This window comes from Somniosus microcephalus, chromosome 6, assembly GCF_052327205.1.
Source record: "Somniosus microcephalus isolate GS21.2 chromosome 6, FLI_Smic_1.0, whole genome shotgun sequence".
NCBI classification, from domain to species: Eukaryota; Metazoa; Chordata; class Chondrichthyes; order Squaliformes; family Somniosidae; genus Somniosus; species Somniosus microcephalus.
Window position 1 is genome coordinate 226827009 of NC_140992.1, and position 21545 is coordinate 226848553.

At 41.4% G+C, this 21545-nt stretch overlaps 1 protein-coding gene across 1 annotated transcript in view; it reads left to right on the top strand.

Annotated features, from left to right (window-relative positions):
- The window catches only part of n4bp1 (nedd4 binding protein 1), a 42383-nt gene that overhangs the window by 15701 nt on the left and 5137 nt on the right, over positions 1-21545 (top strand). Inside the window, exons 3-5 of the mRNA XM_085991497.1 lie at positions 10838-10968; positions 11358-11454; positions 20217-20324. Coding sequence (XP_085847623.1) covers positions 10838-10968; positions 11358-11454; positions 20217-20324 — 336 coding nt within the window. The remainder of the gene's footprint in view (positions 1-10837; positions 10969-11357; positions 11455-20216; positions 20325-21545) is intronic.

Genomic DNA, 21545 nt, shown 5'->3' on the forward strand with positions numbered 1-21545 from the left:
CCCTTTGTTCCTCTACACTACTCCGTGTCCTACCATTTAATGTGTATTCCCTTTCCTTGTTAGCCCTCCCCAAATGCATTACCTCACACTTCTCCAGATTGAATTCCATTTGCCACTGTTCTGCCCACCTGACCAATTTATTGATATTTTCCTGCAGTCTACAGCTTCCTTCTTCAATATCAACCACACAGCCGATTTTAGTATCATCTGCAAACTTCTTAATCATACCCCCTATATTCAAGTCAAGATTGTTGATATATATATACCACAAAAAGCAAGGGACCTAGCACTGAGCCGTGCGGAACCCCACTGGAAACAGCCTTCCAGTCACACAAACACCCATCAACCATTACCCTATCAACAGATAAGGCTAGAGGTTACAAAAATAATAAAAGGACAAAACTAAAGGCTTTGCATCTGAATGCACGTAGCATTTGAAACAAAACAGATGAACTGATAGTGCAAATAGAAATAAATAAATATGATCTGATAGCCATTACAGAAACATGGCTGCAGGATGACATAGATTGGGACCTGAATATTGAAGGGTACATGACATTTAGGAAGGACAAGAACGTGGGCAAAATTGGAGGGGTGGTTCTGTTAATTAATGATGGTATTAGCACAATAGAGAGGGATGACCTAAGTTCAGGAAACCGGGATGTAGAAGTGGATTGGGTAGAGATGAGAAATAATAAAGGCAAGAAGTCACTTGTAGGAGTGGTGTACAGGCCCCCTAACAGTAACCACATGGTAGGATGGAATATAAAGGAAGAAATAATGGGAGTTTGTCAGAAGGGTATGGCAATAATCATGGAGGATTTTAATCTGCATATAGACTGGAAAAATCAGATGGGCAAAGGTAGCATAGATGAGTTCATGTAAGAAACTATCCCGAAAACATTCCAACAGCACGTTCTGGAGCCAACCAGAGAGCAGGCTATACTAGACCTGGTATTGTGCAACGAGATAGGATTAATTAATGACCTCATAGTGAAGGCACCCCTAGGTAGCAGCGATCATAATATGATTGAATTTTACATTCAGTTTGAGAGAGAGAGAAGAGTGGGTCCAAGACTAGTATTTTAAACTTAAATAAGGGCAATTATGAGGGCATGAAAGCAGAGCTAGCTAAAGTGAACTGGCAAATTAGGTTAAGGGATAGGTCAATAGCGTTGCAGTGGCAGACATTTAAGGGGCTATTTCAAAATACACAGAATATATACATTCCAACAAGAAAGAAAAATTCCAAGGGGAGGACCCACCATCCGTGGTTTTCTAAAAAAGTTAAAGATAGTATTAAAATTAAAGAAAAAGCATATAATTGCGCAAAGATGGGTAGCAGGTCAGAAGATTGGACAGAATATAAAAAACAGCAAAGAATGACTAAAAGATTAATAAGGAGAGAAAAATTTGAGTACGAGAGAAAGCTAGCTAGAAATATAAAAACAGATAGTAAGAGTTTCTATAGATATTTAAAAAAGAAAAGAGTTAACAAAGTGAGTGTTGGTCCTATAAAAAGTGAGTCTGGGGAATTAATAATGGAAAATAAGGAGATGGCAGTTGAATTGAACAGGTATTTTGCATCGGTCTTCACTATAGAGGATACAAGTAACATCCCAGAAATAGCTGTAAATCAGGAAATGGAAGGGAGGGAGGAACTCAAGAAAATTATAATCACCAGGGAAGTGGTACTGAGCAAATTGTTGGAGCTGCGGGCTGACCAGTCCCCGGGTCCTGATGGACTTCATCCTAGGGTCTTAAAAGAAGTGGCTAGTGAGATAGTTGATGTGTTGGTTTTAATTTTCCAAAATTCCCTAGATTCGGGGAAGGTTCCATTAGATTGGAAAATAGCGAATGTAACTCCTTTATTCAAAAAGGGAGGGAGACAGAAAGCAGGAAACTACAGGCCAGTTAGCTTAACATCTGTCATAGGTGTTGAGTCTGTGTGTCCCAGTTATGCTTATTATAAATCACTGGACACAGACAACAAGAATAACTTTAACAGGTCTTTACTATTCGGAGGTCAGGGCTGAACTGCCCAGCAAATCACTACACAACGTTTATATACCGGTGTGGTCACCACCGGTATTACAGTATACAGCAGCCAAGAGAAAGTAGTACATCTCTTAAGGTAGTTCTCTTAAGGTGGAACAGGTTACATACACCACAATAGGGAAGATGTTAGAAGCTATTATTAAAGGTTTTATAGCAGGGCACTTAGAAAAGTTCAAAGTAATCAGGCAGAGTCAACATGGTTTTGTGCAAGGGAAATCCTGTTTAACCAATTTATTGGAGTTCTTTGAGGAAGTAACTTGTGCTGTGGATAAAGGGGAACCGGTGGATGTACTGTACTTAGATTTCCAGAAGGCATTTAATAAGGTGCCACATCAAAGGTTATTGTGGAAAATGAAAGCTCATGGTGTAGGGGGTAACATATTGGCATGGATAGAAGATTGGCTAGCTAACAGACTGAGAGTAGGCATAAATGGGTCATTTTTTGATTGGCAAGATGTAACGAGTGGTGTGCCACAGGGATCAGTGCTGGGGCTTCAACTTTTTACAATTTATCTAAATGATTTGGATGGAGGGACCGAAGGTATGGTTGCTAAATTTGCTGATGACACAAAGATAGGTAGGAAAGTAAATTGTGAAGAGGACATGAGGAAGCTACAAAGGGATATAGATAGGTTAAGTGAGTGGGCAAAGATCTGGCAAATGGAGTATAATGTGGGAAAATGTGAAGTTGTCCATTTTGGCAGGAAGAATAAAAAAGAAGCATATTATCTAAATGGTGAGAGATTGCAGAGCTCTGAGATGCAGAGGGATCTGGGTGTCCTATTGCATGAATCACAAAAGATTACTATGCAGGTACAGCAAGTAATTAGGAAAGCTAATAGAATGTTATTGTTTATTGTGAGGGGAATTGAATACAAAAGTAGGGAGGTTATGCTTCAGTTATACAGGGCATTGGTGAGACCATCTGGAGTACTGTGTACAGTATTGGCCTCCTTATTTAAGGAAGGATGTAAATGCATTGGAAGCAGTTCAGAGAAGGTTTACTAGACTAATACAGGTAGACTACCCTTTATCCGAACTTCCGAAAACCGAAACCCTCTAAAAACCGAAGGTTTTTTCGTTCAGCGTAAGTCGTGCGCACGACTTAAGCTGAGCAGAGGGTCAGCGTAAGTCGTGCGCACGACCCCCCGCCGGCCCTGACCCCCGCGGACCCCGACCCCCCCACCGACCCCGACCCCTGCCGACTTACGCTGAGCGTCAGCGTAAGTCGTGCGCACGACCCCCCGCCGACCCCCCCGCGGACCCCGACCGTAAGTCGGCGGGGGTCCGCGGGGGCGTCGGCGGAGGTCGGGGACGGCGGGGGGGTCCGCGGGGGTCGGGGCTGGCGGGGGGGTCGTGCGCACGACCCCCCGCCGACCCACCTTCCGGAATCCGAAATTCTCCAAAAACCGAAACACGGCTGGTCCCGAGGTTTTCGGATAAAGGATAGTCTACCTGTACCTGGAATGGGCGGGTTGTCTTATGAGGAAAGGTTGGACAAGCTAGGCTTGTATATGCTGGAGTTTAGAAGAGTAAGAGGTGACTTGATTGAAACATATAAGATCTTGAAGGGTCTGGACAGGGTAGATGTGGAGAGGATGTTTCCTCTTGTGGGAGAATCTAGAACTAGGGGGTCACTGTTTAAAAATAAGGGGTCGCCCATATGCTGAGAAACTCCAGTATGATTTGGACAGGTTGGGTGATTGGGCAGATGCAATATAACGTGGATAAATGCGAGGTTATCCGCTTCGGTGTCAAAAACAGGAAGGCAGATTATTATCTGAACGGCAATAGATTGGGAGAAGGGGAAGTGCAATGAGACCTGGGTGTCCTTGTGCACCAGTCGCTGAAGGTAAGCATGCAGGTGCAGCCGGCGGTTAAGGTGGCAAATGGTATGTTGGCCTTCGTAGCGAGAGGGTTCGAGTACAGGAACAAGGCTGTCTTGCTGCAGTTGTACAGGGCCTTGGTGAGACCACACCTTGAGTATTGTGTGCAGTTTTGGTCGCCTTATCTGAGGAAGGATGTTCTTGCCATGGAGGGAGTGCAGCGAAGATTCACCAGGCTGATACTTGGGATGCAGGAATGACGTATGAGGAGAGATTGGGTCGATTGGGCTTGTACTCACTGGAGTTTAGAAGAATGAGAGGTATTCTCATTGAAACTTATAAAATTCTAACAGGACTAGACAGACTAGATGCAGGAAGGATGTTCCCGATGGCCGGGGAGTCCAGAACCAGGGGTCACAGTCTAAGGATAAGGGGTAAGCCATTTAGGACAGAGATGAGGAGGTATTTCTTCACCCAGAGAGTGGTGAACCTGTGGAATTCTCTACCACAGAAGGCAGTAGAGGCCAATTCATTAAATATATTCAAGAAGGAGTTAGATGTATTTCTTAAGGCTAAAAGGATCAGGGGATATGGAGAGAAGGCAGGGACAGGGTACTGAATTTAGATGATCAGCCATGATCTCATTGAATGGCGGAGCAGGCTCGAGGGGCCGAATGGCCTACTCCTGCTCCTATCTTCTATGTTTCTAAATGAAGATTTATCCTGTCCTTCTGAATTCTTTCCAATAGTTTTCCCACCACCGAGGTTAGGCTGACTGGCCTGTACTTACTCAGTCTATCCTTTTCTCCCTTTTTAAACAAGGACACCACATTAGCAGTCCTCCAGCACCACACCTGAAGCCAGTGAGGATTGAAAAATGATGGTCGGTGCCTCTGCTATTTCCTCTTTTGCTTCGCTTAACAGCCTGGGATACATTTCATCCGGGCTTGGGGATTTACCACTTTTAAAGCTGCTAAACCCCTTAATGCTTCCTCTCTCACTATGTTTATTTCATCTAATATTTCACCCTCCTCCCCCCTGATAGCAATGTCTGCTTCACCCCTTTCCTTTGTGAAAACAGACGCAAAGGGCAGGATTTTCATTGGGCCGTGAAGGCGGGATTGGAGGCATGTGGGGGGTTAAAATCCCGAAATCGGGGGGGGGGGGCACGAACCCATGCCAGTTTCAAAGGAGGCGGGTACCCGACCCGCCTCCCCGAGGCGGGAAGGGGATTAGTGCCAATTAACTGCCTGTTAATAGGCAGTTTTTAGCCTAATCCCTATTTTCATTCTTGAAGTGTGGGATTCCCAACAGCTCCAAACCATGCCAAGTTAGCAAGGTGGGCCGTCTGGCTGAAGGGCTTGGAGGGGTCGAGGTGGCCGGTGTTCAGGTGAGTGATGGGTGCATGAGTGCAGAGGTAAGTGTGTTTGAAGTGTTTAAAGAAGTTTTACTTACCTTTACAGCCTTCCTTCCTTCAGGTCTCGGGAGTCCCTCATCTCACCGGCACAGAAAGCAGAATGGCTGCGATCTGTCAAAAATTGCAGCATTCAGCTTTCTGTTCCGGAGAGATCTCTAACTCATCCTGAGAGAAAGGAATTAACTTGGAGCACACATTGTCAGTGTTTGATAGCTTCAACAGCTGTCAAACGCTGATATTTCATCTGTCAAAAGGTCTTGACAGATGAAATATCAATCTGTGACATCACCTGTTGCCGGGTGGCCCTTAATTGGCCTGTTGAGCCCGCTGGGTGGGCTCAACAAGGTCAATCAAGTCAAAATCGCATGGGTTGGCTAGAACTCGATGGAGGCGGGACTACAACCCCGAAAGTTGTAGTCACGCCTCAATGAAAATCCAGCCCAAAGTATTCATTAAGAACCCTACCGACATCTCCCGCCTCCACACACTCATTACCCTCATGATCTCTAATAGGCCCTACCCTTTCTTTCGTTATCCTCTTGCTCTTAATATATTTATAAAACATCTTTGAGTTTGCCTCGATTTTACTTGCCAAGAATTTTTCATGCTCTCTCTTTGCTTTCCTAATATCCTTTTTAATTGCACCCCTGCACTTTCTGTACTCTAAAGATTCTGGAGTATTTAGCCCTCGGTATCTGTCATACGCCTCCTTTTTTTCTTTATCCTACACTGTATGTCCTATGGAAATTTCCATAAAAAGTGAAGTTCTTTTTGGCCCAGCTGTTTTTCTACAGGAATGGGCTGGGGATGGGCCCCGTAATCCATAAATGTGTGTAATATAGTCTTACATATGCAAGAATTTCCTGTTCACAAACATAACTTCCTATAACTGGAAAAAAATAAACATCATTGTGTTCATTTTATGGTCACAGTTTGTCAATAAACCAATCAAATTGATCAGTGCTTTTTGGGGAAAATATTCTCATGCCATTTTTTGGAATAATTGACATTTTTAATATTTAGAATAAGCTTTCAACAAAACAATCTAATTTACATATTTCACTGACAATTACATTTATGAATTGAATTGTTTTTGTATCCTTTAATTCCCTCACTAAACTTTTAACCTGAAGATATCAGCCTTTCCTGAAAGCATGGATATTTTATCCAGCGTGTTGACTGTTTTTACTTGAGGCAGGTCGTGCAGTTTGAGCATATGGAATATGCACAATTTCCTAAGATGCAGCAGTAGCATTTAAATTAGCCAAATGGTACAATGTTTCTCTGTGTCTCGAACAGAATCTATGTGTTTTTCAAAATTGTTTGATGTAAAGCTAGAGGACAAACTTCAAAAGCTTCATTCGGGAAAAGTAATATTGTGTTTCTTTGAAAAACAGAAGATCTGTGTGTCTACTTCGCCCAGATGGTACTACATGAGGTTAGGGGGGGATGACTGTATTAAGACGTTCAATTAATGGGGGTTGTGGGGTTCCAATTTACAAAGGATGGTGGTTGGGAGGAAGGAATTTGCCAAATCATCAAGGGGGGGGGGGGGGTTGCTTCTTGTTGGGGTGGAGGAGTTTATTCTGGGTCATTGAAAAGATACTCGGTGTGGTGGGTGGGGAAGTTGTGGAATTGTTCATTTGTGTGGACGTGGTCTGGATTTGGTAAAAGTGAGTAAAGTAGGTTGTTTATAGTCTAATCAGCAATCTTGGCTGAATATTCGAAATATTAGCTGAATTTTTGTTTGAAAATAGATACCTACTTGTTGAACACTGTGCAGTTAGGGACAGGGACTGTGGAACTGGCCTCTGTAACCATAGCTTGAAGAAAACATGATCCTGTCACTAAACAACTGTCCTGATGCTGGCTTCTGTATGAAACCCAGATTAATTCTTGGCGGATACTGGACATAAATATACAACTTCTTGAGACAGTTAGTGGTTCCAAGTAATAATGTGCATGTTCTCCGGATCAATCTCTCTTCCCTGTGTATATTTGTGTGCTTGTCTTTTTTTTAAATTGTAAATATAATGAACTCGCAGTAGATGTTTTTGAAAGGTGACCTTTTAAAAGCAGAGTAAGGATTGCAATAGTAAAGTATGTTCATGGGAACATTTCCTGGAACATATGGAAAGTTGAAATTGCCTACACTCTTGGTTCAAAGAAGAGCCTTTTCCAGTGTTACGCTTCTGGAGAATTGCAATATAAAAAATCTCAATCATCAGAGAAGGGAGAAGAATACAGTTGTATCGAGGTTGGGTGAAGGTCTAAGTGAAGCCATAAAGCACAATATTTTTCTGCTTTTATCCCCGGTGTCCTGGCCAATATTTATCCCTCAACCAACAAAACAATAACAAAAACAGATTATCTGGTCATTATCACATTGCTGTTTGTGGGAGTTTGCTGTGCGCAAATTGGCTGCCGCGTTTCCCACATTACAACAGTGACGTCACTTCAAAAAGTACTTCATTGGCTGTAAAGCGCTGTGAGACGTCCGGTGGTCGTGAAAGGCGCTATATAAATGCAAGTCTTCTTTCTTTATGTAGTAATCGCTAGTGATAGTGGGGATGAGAAAATACCCAAGTTCTATCATGAAAAAACCGCTGCATGTACCAGCACTTGCCATAGAATCATAGATGTTGACAGTACGGAAGGAGGCTGTTTTGGCCATTATGTATCTGTCAGCTCTTTGCTAACGCAATCTAAAATTAATCCCACTGTCCCAATCCCTCCATAATCCTGTATCTTCTGATTCAAATATTACTCTAGTTTTTATCAAAAGATTCAATGATCTCTGCCGCAGCCACTCCCTGTGGCAAAGTATTCCATTCTGCAACAGCCCCCTGCATGAATAAATTTCTCTTAGCACCTCTCCTCTTAGTAATTTTAAATTGATAACCCCTTGTCACTGAGTCCCCAACCAGAGGAAATTGTCTTTTCCTAATAACTCCATCAAAACTCTTTGTAATTTTAAAATGATCTATTAAATCTCCCCATAACCATCTCTATTCTAGTGGAATTAGTCCCAGTATCTCCAGTCTCTCCTTATATATAACTATAATTTTCCATCCCTGGCATCATCCTAGTGAAACTACACTGTTTTAATGTCGTTTCTATAATGGGACATCCAAATTTTCATAAGTACAACAACAACTTGTATTTATATAGCTCCTTTTAATGTAGTAAAACGTCCCAAGGTGCTTCACAGGATGAAACATAGGCGTTTGGGCCTTAGTTGGCCAATTAAAGATACATTTAGCAGCCTTGCCCTCCTAGCACACCAACAGCAGGCAGTTAGCCTGGGAAGCAAGGTCATATGTGACTGCCACTCTGTGGAATGTTATAACATCCGCAGGGAGTTAAAAACATCGGCAAATTTTAGGCATCTATCCAGCTACTCTAATACTAGTCTGAAGACACTTTATCTCAAGCTCTAATTCAATCATCTAAACACAGTATTATTCGCATCGCAATTTCATTCACATAACCATCCACATTTTAGGTACCCTTAATTTCTAACGCATACTTGAGGAGGATGAAAACATTTTGTCCAGAGCCTTGGTTATCTCCCAATGCCATCAGGACCTGTGACTTGTCTATCTTGAGTTTTTTAAAATCTAGAACTAATTCCTTTTCCACAGTTCTATTACTTGTTCCGTATCCTCTGGTACACTACTTTCTCACTTCCACCATCATTTGTAAAAACTCATGAAAAATATTTATTCAGTATCTGTGCTATACGTTCATTCTCCACATTTGACTCCCTCCTTCATCTGAGTGGTTCTACCCTCTCTTTAACTGTTCTTTTTCTTGTATGCTTATAAAAGCCCTTACTATTTCCTTTTATGTCATCTGTTCCTCTTTTTCATATTCTCTTTTTAGCCCTTCTAATCTCCCTTTTCACTTCCCTCCTACACTTCCTTTCAAGTTTGTTTTGGTTTTAATTTGTCTCTTTATCCACAGACCTCTACGATTTGCATACCCTTTTCATTTTATAGAAATCTATTTATTTTGTACGATGCTTCACGTATTTTCCACTGCTTATGTTAACCTGTTTGCCAACTTTTGTGCCCAGTTAATTTACAACAGATTCCCTTTTATCTCATTGAACTTTGCCTTTTTCCAGTTCAGTACCTTTTATCTTTGACTCTTAATCTTTTTCTGTTCTTACATGGAGCCTAACTATGCTGTGGTCACTATTTCCCACTTGTTTTCCTAATCTCATCAATTATTTTCCCAACTTCATTTTCCATAACTAAATGAATTTTGTTATATAACTTATATAACAGGTCAACAAGGCTTAAAACAATAGACCATAACAATTAAAACTAAGCACTGGGGTTCATTTCTAGAGGAATAGAATTGAAAAGAAGGGATGTTATGTTAAACTTATATAGAACCTTGGTTATACCACACTTACTGTGCAAAGTTCTGGTCATAATACTGTAAAAGGATATAGAGGCACTGGAGAAGGTGCAAAAAAGATTTACATGGATGACATCAAAACTGAGAGGTTATGACAATCAGGAAAGACTGAACAGGCTGGGGCTCTTTTCTCTAGAAAAGAGAGGACTGAGGGGCAACCTAATCGAGGTCTTTAAAATTATGAAAGGGTTTAATAGGGTAGACGTAGAGAAGATGTTTTCACTTATGGGGTGTCCAAAACTAGGGGCATCAATATAAAGTAGTCATTAATAAATCCAATAAGGAATTCAGGAGGAACCTCTACCTAGAGAGTGGTTAGAATGTGGAACTCACTACCATTTGGAGTAATTGAGGTGAATAGCATAGGTGCATTTAAGGGGAAGCTAGGTAAGTACATGAGGGAGAAAGGAATAGTAGGATCTGTTGATGGGGTTAGATGAAGTAGAGTGGAAGAAGGCTTAGACCAGTTGGGTCTAATGGCCTGTTTTTGTGCTATAAATTCTATGTAATTAATGGACTTCAGATTATGTCCTAAAATCAGTTTGTAGAGGTTTCATTATGCCATTGCTGCTTTTTTATATAATTCAGTTAAATTTGCTTATAATGAACATCTATGAGATAGACTTCAGGTGATCTTTCTGGGCAAGTGATTTTCTAATTCCAGTTGAGATCTCATTTGTTAATCTTTAATTGGATTAATTGGCCTCTTCTTCGTGACAGACAATTTAAGTTTTGTAGTAAAATTCTTCTGTGTGAAGTCAGCTTTTGTGAAAAAATTGTACCGGGCAAACTTACTACCAAAAATTTTGTGTACATTTTTTGTCCGGACACACACACAATCTACTCTTAATTTGGAAATTGCTTAATTGTACTTCCTCTGCTGTTTGAATGACTGGGTAATTCAAATATTATGAGGAAAAAAAATACTTTTGAATACATAAACTGTGTGTAAATATTTAGCTTTGCCATCCAGAAACTCTCCAGGTCCTTGTCCTGTGCAGCAATCGGGGTTGACTTGAATTCATATTGCAAGAATTTGTGACACAAATGTGTCTTGAGTCTTAATAATAGTTTTACAGTTTATCATGCTATATTTTTATTTTCATAGCCATGGAATGAAAAAAATATTTTCCTGTCGTGGTATTGCTATTGCAGTGGAATTTTTTTGGAATCGTGGTCACCGAAAAATAACTGTGTTTGTTCCTCAGTGGAGAACCAAACGCGATACCAAAATCACAGGTATGCTCTAAAGAAAAGAAAATCTGCATTAAAAATGAATAACTTGAGAATTTCTGTGCTTTTATACACTGAATTTATAAACCTACTGAAATTCGTGAGGCAAAAAGTTATTTTCTCTTTGGTTTTGGCATTGATGAGAATAATTCTAAGTACCTCATGACATTCTATTGGGGTATACACAAAATGTATCTAATCATATCTTTCCACTCTATGACTTTCTAGAGCTGCATATCTGTAAATATGAATCTGTATACATTTAGTCACTAAAACACAGACTGTGAAAGCCATAGCGTTTTTCAGTACATGCATTTTTTGCTAGACATTTTAAGTGCTAGTCTGAAAATTACAAGATGAATGTGATGAACCTTATTTGTCTGTTTTTCAAACAGAGCAGCGTTTCTTAACTGAACTTGAAGAACTTGGTGTGCTTTCTTTCACACCAGCTAGAACTGTGTGTGGAGTAAGAATTGCATCTCACGATGACAGGTAAAATTACATACCCAATGCACCTTCATTGTGTTCTTAACTCCAGATTCATGCTAATGAACTCTGATACTTTGGTTATTTTCTTGTGATTTTTCTTTAATTGTATTTTTTTAATTCTGTAAATTTAGAATGCAGCTTAAATTAATTGTAGTACTGCGCAGTGAACATTTATTCCTAATTGAAGGTTACTTTTGCTGTAAAATTCTATAACAAAGCTGTTTACAATGTTAGTACAGAACTAGCAGTTATACTGACTATAATCTACGCTTCAGATGTCAGACTGCCAATTGCAATAAAATGAGTCAAATACAACACTTTTTTTAAATTACTCTTTTATTCAAGTCCCCGCTTGAAAAAACGAAAGTGCGATATTTTGTTGTGAACTCTGTTGCCCACAATGTTGTGCAATTAACTTAAACATATACTTATTGAGTCTGCATGCCAGTAGTATGGGGAATAGAGTTTGCCATGTAGTGCATTTGCTTTTGTATGTGGGCACTGTAGTCTTGAGAAGAATCAAGTGAGAGATACCGTAAATGCAAGGATCCATGTAAGGCAAACAAAGTGGAAAATTGAGAAACCATAAAGCAAATGGATTGAAACAGATAGACCAGTACAAAAACAGTTTGGGACAAATGAAAAACGGCAAAGGAAGGCAAGAAAGAAATGTAAATGAAGAAACATAAAACTTAGCACTTTCGCTATTTTCTGAAGACATGTATAGATTATTCAAAAAATAATATTTGATCATCCATTGGTACTGTATTTATTGATTTGAAAGAACAGATGGAGCTGGCTCTTCAATCAGATGAAGGCTGAATGATGAAACGGGCCTATGTTGGATGTCTTTTATAAGTGTAAATAATATAATATAAGGCAAATGTTGTAATGGATGGAGTTATAACCAGCACAAAGAAAAACTATTGCAAGGCCAACTTAAAAGACATCTGCCTAGCAGCATTGTACTGCCCTTTAGGTACTGGCATGAGCAAAGTTGTGATGGAATACAGAAAAGTATCACAGTGGCATAAGGTGCTATCTTTTCCTTGACCCAGCTCTAATTTGTGCAACAATCCTATTGGTATAGAAGTAACGTGATCTATTCAATTTAAGCCGTAACTAATAAATGGATGAGCTTGTCACAAGTTTTCATACTATCCCTAATCCCAGTTTATCATATACATTTAATAACTTGAATTCATATAGTGCCTTTTAATGTAGCAAAATGTCCCAAGAAAATCTGGCACCAAGCCAAGGAACGGGAGCTGACAAAAAGCTTGTAATTTAAGGATGGGGAAAAGAGCTTAGTGTGGGCAGCGTTTTGGATGGGCTTGTTCATAAGGGATTCAAGCCTGAAATGGTAACATAAGAAAAAGGAGCAGGAGTAGGCCATTTGGCCCCTGGAGCCTGCTCCACCATTCAATAAGATCATGGCTGACCTGATCTTGGCCTCAACTCTACTTTCCTAACCGCTCCCCATAACCCTCGATTCCCCCATAGTTCAAAAATCGGTCTATCTCCACCTTAAATATATTCAATGACCCAGCCTCCACAGCTCTCTGGGATAGTGAATTCCAAAGATTCACGATCCTCTGAGAGAAGAAATTCCTCCTCATCTCCATTTTAAATGGGCGACCCCTTATTCTGAAACTATGCCCCCTAGTTCTAGAATGCCCCCTAGTTCTAGATTGCCCCATGAGGGGAAACATCATCTCTGCATCTACCCTGTTAAGCCCCCTCAGACTCTTATATGTTTCAATAAGATCACCTCTCATTCTTCTGAACTACAATGAGTATAGGCCCAACCTGCTCAACCTTTCCTCATAAGACAACCCCCTCATTTCAGGAATCAACCTAGTGAACCTTGTCTGAACTGCCTCCAATGCAAGTATATCGCTCCTTAAATAAGGAGACCAAAACTCTACGCAGTACTCTAGGTGTGGTCTCACCAATGCCCTGTACAGTTGTAGCAAGACTTCCCTACTTTGATACTCCACCCCCTTGTAATAAAGGCCAACACTCCATTTGCCTTTCTAATTACTTGCTGTACCTGCATGCTAACTTTTTGGGTTTCGTGTACAAGGACCCCCAGATCCCTCTGTACTGCAGCATTTTGTAGTCTCTCTCCATTTAAATAATAATTTGCTTTTTTATTCTTCCTACCTAAGTGGATAACCTCACATTTTCCCACATTATACTCCATCTGCCAAATTTTTGCCCACTCACTTAACCTATCTATATCCCTTTGCAGATTCTTTGTGTCCTCCTCACAACTTGCTTTCCCACCTATCTTTGTGTCATCAGCAAATTAGGTTACATTACACTCGGTCCCTTCATCCAAGTCATTAATATAGATTGTAAATAGTTGAGGCCCCAGCACTGATTCCTGCGGCACCCCACTAGTTACAGTTTGCCAACCTGAAAATGACCCATTTATCCTGACACTCTGTTTTCTGTTAGTTAGCCAATCCTCTATCCATGCTAATATATTACCCCCAACCCCCCATGAGCTCTTATCTTGTGCAGTAACCTTTTATGTGGCACCTTATCTAATGCCTTCTGGAAATCCAAATACACTATATCTACTGGTTCCTCTTTATCCACCCTACTCGTTACATCCTCAAAGAATTCCAGCAAATTTGTCAAACATGATTTCCCTTTCATACAATCAAGCAGAGTCAGCATGGTTTTATGATTTTCTAAATGTCCTGCTACTACTTCCTTAATAATGGACTCCAGCATTTTCTCAATGACAGATGTTAGGCTAACTGGTTTATAGTTTCCTGCTTTCTGTCTCCCTCCTTTCTTGAATAGGGGTGTTACATTTGCGGTTTTCCAATCCGCTGGGACCTCTCCAGAATCCAGGGAATTTTGGTAGATTACAACCAATGCATCCACTATCTCTGCAGCCACTTCTTTTAAGACCCTAGGATGCAGGCCATCGGGTCCAAGGGACTTGTCCACTTGTCGTCCACCTTTAGTCCCATTAGATTGCCAAGTACTTTTTCTCTAGTGATGGTGATTGTTTTAAGTTCCTCCCTCCCTATGTCCCTTTGATTATCTATTATTATTGGGATGCTTTTAGTGCCTTCTACCGTGAAGACCGATACAAAATATTTGTTCAAAGTCTCTGCCATTTCCCTGTTTCCCATTATTAATTCCCCAGTCTCATCCTCTAAGGGACCAACATTTACTTTAGCTATTCTCTTTTTATATACCCGTAGAAGCTCTTTCTTGCTAGTCTACTCTCATAATCTATCTTCTCCCTCTTTTTAGTTGTCCTTTGCTGGTTTCTAAAATTTTCCCAATCCTCTGGCCTACCACTAATCTTCGCAACATTGTATGCCTTCGTTTTCAATTTGATACCATCCTTAACTTCCTTAGTTAGCCATGGATAGTTCATCCTTCTCTTAGAGTCTTTCTTTCTCACTGAAAAATATCTTTGCTGAGAGTTATGAAATATCTCCTTAAATGTCAGCCACTGCTTATTTACCGTCTTACCCTTTAATCTATTTTCCCAGTGCACTTTAGCCCACTCTGTCTTCAAACCTTTGTAATTGCTTTTATTTAAGTTCAGGACACTAGTTTGAGACCCAAGTTTCTCACCCTCAGACTGAATTTGAAATTCTAACATGATTAGAAAATTCTAACATCACTCTTCCCTAGAGGATCCTTTACTATGAGATCATTAATTAATCCTATCTCATTACACAATACCAGATCTAAAATAGCCTGCTCCCTGGTTGGTTCCACAACGTATTGTTCTACAATCCGAATACAATCTATGAACTCGTCCTCAAGGCTACCTTTGTCAATTTGATTTGTCCAATCTATATGAAGATTAAAATCGCCCATGGTTATTGCAGTACCTTTCTTACAAGCCTCCATTATTTCTTGATTTATACTCTGTCCTACAGTGTAACTACTGTTAGGGGGCCTATAGACTACTCCCACCAGTGACTTCTTTCCCTTATTATTTCTTATTATCTCCACCCAAACTGATTCTACATCTTGATCTACTGAGCCAATATCATTTCTCACTACTGCACTGATCTCATCCTTTATTAACAGAGCTACCGTCACCTCCTTTTCCTTTCTGCCTATCCTTCCAAAATATCAAATATCCCTGAATATTCAGTTCCCAGCCTTGATCACCTTGCAACCATGTCTCTGTATTGGCTATCAGATCATACCCATTTATTTCTATTTGTGCCGTCAACTCATCTATCTTGTTACGAATACTGAGTGCACTCAGACAAAGAGCTTTTAATTTTGTCTTTATACCATTTTTCCCTACTCTGACTCTACTTTCTGGTGCACTCTTATGTTTATACGCTCTGTCCCTTCCTGTCACACTCTGGTTATCATTACCCCTATCGCTACCCTGCACTATTGCCTTCTCCTTTCTCTTTGATTTTTTTAATTTCCCCTCACCTGAACCCTTCCCCCCCCCCCCCCCCCCCCCCACTATTTAGTTTAAAACCCTATCTACAGCCCTAGTTATTCGATTCGCCAGGACACTGGTCCCAGCATGGTTCAAGTGAAGCCCGTCCCAATGGAACAGCTCCCTCTTTCCCCAGTACTGGTGCCAGTGCCCCATGAATCAAAACCCATTTCTTCTACACCAATCTTTAAGCCACACATTCATCTCTCTGATCTTATTGATCCTATGCCAATTTGCTCATGGCTTAGGTAGTAATCCAGAGATTATTACCTTTGTGGTTCTGCTTTTTTAATTTAGCCCCTAGCTGCTCATACTCCCTTAGCAGAACTTCTTTCCTTGTCCTACCTATGTCGTTGGTACCTACGTGGACTACGACAACTGGATCCTTCCCCTCCCACTCCAAGTTCCTCTCCAGCCCAGAGGAGATGTCCTTAACCCTGGCACCGGGCAGGCAACACAGCCTTCGGGACTCTCGCTCTCAGCTGCAGAGAACAATATCTATCCCCCTAACTATAATGTCCCCTAGCACTGCTGCATTTCTTTGTACTCCCCCAGCTTGAATGGCCCCCCTGTACCACAGTGCTGTGGTCAGTTTGCTCATCCTCCCTGCAGTCCCTGCTCTCTTCCACACGGAGCAAGAACCTCGTACCTGTTGGACAAATGCAAGGTCTGAGGCTCCTCCAGTGCTACCTTCTGGATCCCCATACCTGCCTCAATCGTAGTCACACCCTCCTGTCCCTGACAACTGAACAAATCTGAAGTATTTAACCTAAGGGGTGTGACTGCCTCCTGGAACACAGTGTCCAGGTAACTCTTCCCCCTCCCTGATGTATTGCAGTGTCTGAAGTTCGGACTCCAGCTCATCAACTCTGATCCGAAGTTCCTCGAGCTGCCAACACTTATCATAGATGTGGATCACACTGGTGTCCACCAGCTCCCACATGCTACAGCTGCAACACATCGCCTGCCCTGCCATCTCTATTGTATTTTATTTAACTAATTAGGTTTTCAGGTTTTGAAATATCAATTATCTATGTATAATTTTTAATCTGTAATCACTGATCTTAATTTAAACCAATGCCCAAGTTTAGAAAAAAAGAGAAAAATACTCACCAACCACTTAACTGCTTTCCTGCGATGTCACACATTGATTTTTTCTCCCTCACAGGTCCGTTCACTCTGCTCCCAGCTAGCTCCTTTTTAAGCTCTGTTGCTCCCGCTCTGGGCGCTGGTCTCTGACGCACCTTTTTAAGTTCTCTGCTGCTCCCGCTCTCGGCGCTGGTCTCATAGAAACATAGAAGATAGGAGCAGGAGTAGGCCATTCGGCCCTTCAAGCCTGCTCTGCCATTCAATGAGATCATGGCTGATCATCCAAATTCAGTACCCTGTCCCTGCCTTCTCCCCATATCCCTTGATCCCTTTAGCCTCAAGAAATATATCCAACTCCGTCTTGAATATATTTAATGAACTGGCCTCCACCGCCCTCTGTGGCAGAGAATTCCACAGGTTCACCACTCTCTGGGTGAAGAAGTTCCTCCTCATTTCAGTCCTAAATGGCTTACCCCTTATCCTTAGACTATGACCCCTGGTTCTGGACTCCCCAGCCATCCGAAACATCCTTCCTGCATCTAGTCTGTCCAGACCTGACAGAATTTTATAGGTTTGATGAGATCCCCTCTCAATCTTCTAAACTCCAGTGAGTATAAGCCCAATCGACACAATCTCTCCTCGTACGTAATTCCTGCCATCCCAGGTATCAGCCTGGTGAATCTTCGCTGCACTCCTTCCATGGCAAGAACGTCCTTCCTCAGGTAAGGCGACCAAAACTGCACACAATACTCAAGGTGCGGTCTCACCAAGGCCCTGTACAGCTGTAGCAAGACATCCTTGTTCCTGTACTCGAACCCTCTTGCTACGAAGGCCAGCATACCATTTGCCTTCTTAACCGCCTGCTGCACCTGCATGCTTACCTTCAGCGACTGGTGCACAATAACACCCAGGTCTCTTTGCACTTCCCCTTCTCCCAATCTATTGCCATGCAAATAATAATCTGCCTTCCTGTTTTTGCCACCAAAGTGGATAACCTCACATTTATCCACATTATAGTGCATTTGCCATGTTTCTGCCCAATCACTCAACCTGTCCAAATCGTACTGGAGTTTCACGACATCCTCCTCACAGCTTACCCTCCCACCCAGCTTTGTGTCGTCTGCAAATTTGGAGATATTACATCCAATTCCCTCATCCAGATCATTAATATATATTGTGAACAGCTAGGGTCCTAGGACCGATCCTTGCGGTACCCCACTAGTCACTGCCTGCCACTCGGAAAAGGACCCATTTATTCCAACTCTTGCTTTCTGTCCGCCAACCAGTTCTCTATCCAAGTCAATACCTTGCCCCCAATCCCATGTGCCTTAATTTTGCACGCTAATCTCTTATGTGGGACCTTATCGAAAGCCTTCTGAAAGTCCAATACACCACATCCACTGGTTCTCCCGTATCTATTTTACCAGTTACATCCTCAAAAAATTCCAGTAGATTAGTCAAGCATGATTTACCTTTTGTAAATCCATGTTGACTTTGTCCGATCCTGTCACTGCTTTCCGAGTGCTCTGCTATTACATCTTTTATAATAGACTCCAGCATTTTCCCCACTACCGCTGTCAGGCTTACCGGTCTATAATTCCCCGCTTTTTCTCTACCACCTTTTTTGAATAGTGGGGTAACATTAGCTACCCTCCAATCCATGGGTACCTTTCCAGAGTTGATCGAGTTCTGGAAGATGACCAGCAATGCATCTACTATCTCTAGGGCCACTTCCTTAAGTACCCTGGGATGTAGACCATCAGGCCCTGGGGATTTATCAGCCTTCAGTCCCATCAATTTTCCTAACCCCATTTCCCTACAAATACTGATTTCTTTCAGTTCCTCCCTTTCATCAGACCCTATATTCTCCGACATCTCTGGGAGGTTATTTGTGTCCTCCTTTGTGAAGACAGAACCAAAGTATGTATTTAGTTGGTCTGCCATTTCCTTGTTTCCCATTATAAATTCCCCTGATTCTGACTGTAAGGGACCTACGCTTGACTTCACCAATCCTTTTTCTCTTCACGTATCTATAAAAGCTTTTACAGTCAGTTTTTATGTTCCCTGCTAGCTTACTCTCATATTCTATTTTCCCTTCCTTAATTAATCCCTTTGTCCTCCTTTGTTGACTCCTAAACTGCTCCCAATCCTCAGGATTATTGCTTTTTCTAGCCAATTTATATGTCCTCTCCTTGGATCTTATGCTATCCCTAATTTCCCTTGTTAGCCACGGTTGAGTCACCTTTTTTGTTTTATTTTTATGCCAAACTGGGATGAACAAATTCTGTAGCTCATCCATTCGGTCTTTGAATGTTTGCCATTGCCTATCCACTGTCAACCCTTTGAGTGCCATTCCCCAATCAATCCTACCTAACTCACTCCCCAGACCATCGTAGTTTCCTTTATTTAAATTGAGGACCCTTGTCTCTGAGTCAACTACTTCATTCTCCATCTTAATGAAGAATTCTATCATTTTATGATCGCTCCGACCCAAGGGGCCTCGTACAACAAGATTGCTAATTAATCCTTTCTCGTTACATAATACCCAGTCTAAGATGGCCTGATCTCTGGTTGGTTCCTCAACATATTGGTCCAGGAAACCATCCCGTAAACACTCCAGGAATTCCTCCTCCACAGTACTGTTACTAATTTGGTTGGCCCAATCTATATGTAGATTAAAGTCACCCATGATGACTGCTGTGCCCTTATTGCACGCTTCTTTAATTTCCCTTTTAATGCCACCCCCAACCTCCGCCTTACTGTTTGGAGGTCTATATACCACTCCCACTAATGTTTTTTTCCCCCTTAGTATTTCTCAATTCTACCCATACAGATTCCACGTCATCAGAGCTAATATCCTTCATTACAATTGTATTAATCCCTTCTTTAACCAGTAATGCTACCCCACCTCCCTTTCCTTTTTGCCTATCTTTCCTGAATATTGAATACCCCTGGATGTTGAGTTCCCAGTCTTGGCCATCCTTGAGCCACGTTTCCGTAATCCCAACCAAACGCACCTTTTTAAGTTCTCTGCTGCTCCCGGTCTCGGCGCTGGTCTCGGGTGCTCCTTTTTAAGTTCTCCGCTGCTCCCGCTCAGAGACAAAAGAGAAGGAAAGCAGGGAGTAGTAATGGGTTGGGATATGGATTGGGGGAATGAACTTCACAACTGTAGTTGACAATCTATTCTAATATTTCCAACCGATTTTGACATACAATTCCCCTTTTGCAGGTTTTTGTTGCATCTTGCTGAGAAAACGGGAGGGATTATTGTCACTAATGACAACCTGAAAGAATTTGTGTATGAATCTTCAGCCTGGAAAGCAATAATTCAAGACAGGTAACCATATAGCAGTCTTATTCTTTCACCAGTAAACATTTAGCATACTGTTCACACTGGATGTGCCATGAAGTAAAGGCTGTTTGTATATGGTTTCGGTCAGGGAAGGTCCTGGCATCAAAAATCACTGAGGAAGGGATCATGAGATCTGGGGACATTAGGAAGGCGGTCTCTAGATCTGCGAGTATTGGGGGTAGTTAGGAGTTCAGGGAATACTGGAAATGTGGTCTCGGAGTTTGAGTACTAAGAGGGCAAGTCTCAGAAGAAGGTCCTGGAATTCAGCAGGACGGGAGTAATTTTGGAACATTGGGAGGGGCTGGTGTCTGGCAGAAAAATGGGACCCAAATTGCCTTTGGCCACTTTCCAAACATCAGACCGCAACCCCCTCTCCACCTATGTTCCTACTTCTTGTCCTCCTTCCTCCAACCAATCCATTATTCTCTTTGAGCCCACAGGTGTCCCAACCATCACTTTTCCTATTGTCAGTTCGTGTCTCCATGATCCTGATTTACAGCATTTAAGCATAACTTTTCTGCTTAAAATGACTGGATGGAAAATCACGGGCTGGGTTTCCTGATGTGCACTCCAAACATGTGCCAGGAGTATAGAAATAGACAATTTAGTACACTCTTGGTGAGGTTTCTGACTTTTGCATTCATTAATAAATAAAAATTCCATAAACAAAAATTACTTCAAAAGTTAATCATTTATACAATTTCCATTTTTTTTTATATGGAAAAAATCCTTATGCCTCAACAATGGTTTTGAAGCGATTTAACTGAAGTGAATAAAAATATTACATTCTCAATTAACAAGCTGACCATACAAATACAACTTCCAACAGGAGTGGTTGGTTAATAATTGGGAGCAGAAATACTACATGTACTTTTATTTTCTCCCTCATCCATGGCCACTGGTCCCAATTGTCGGGCACCCACCATTACCTGGCTAAGGTTATATAACTCCTGCAGACCATATAATTTGTGTAGCTCAGTACAACAACAACTTGAATTAATATACTTGTACAGTACCACACCAAGTGGTGCATCTACCTATTTAAGCAAGCGGGAGTACCATTTTTTTTGTCTTTGTAATTGAGATCAATAAAAGCTGGCGTGTCATTTGTATGCTTGGATGAAACCCAGTAAATGCTATAATGTTGGAGGATTCATTTCATATTGAATTTGAGGCTACTCTAATACCTGGAGCATAATCTGGTGA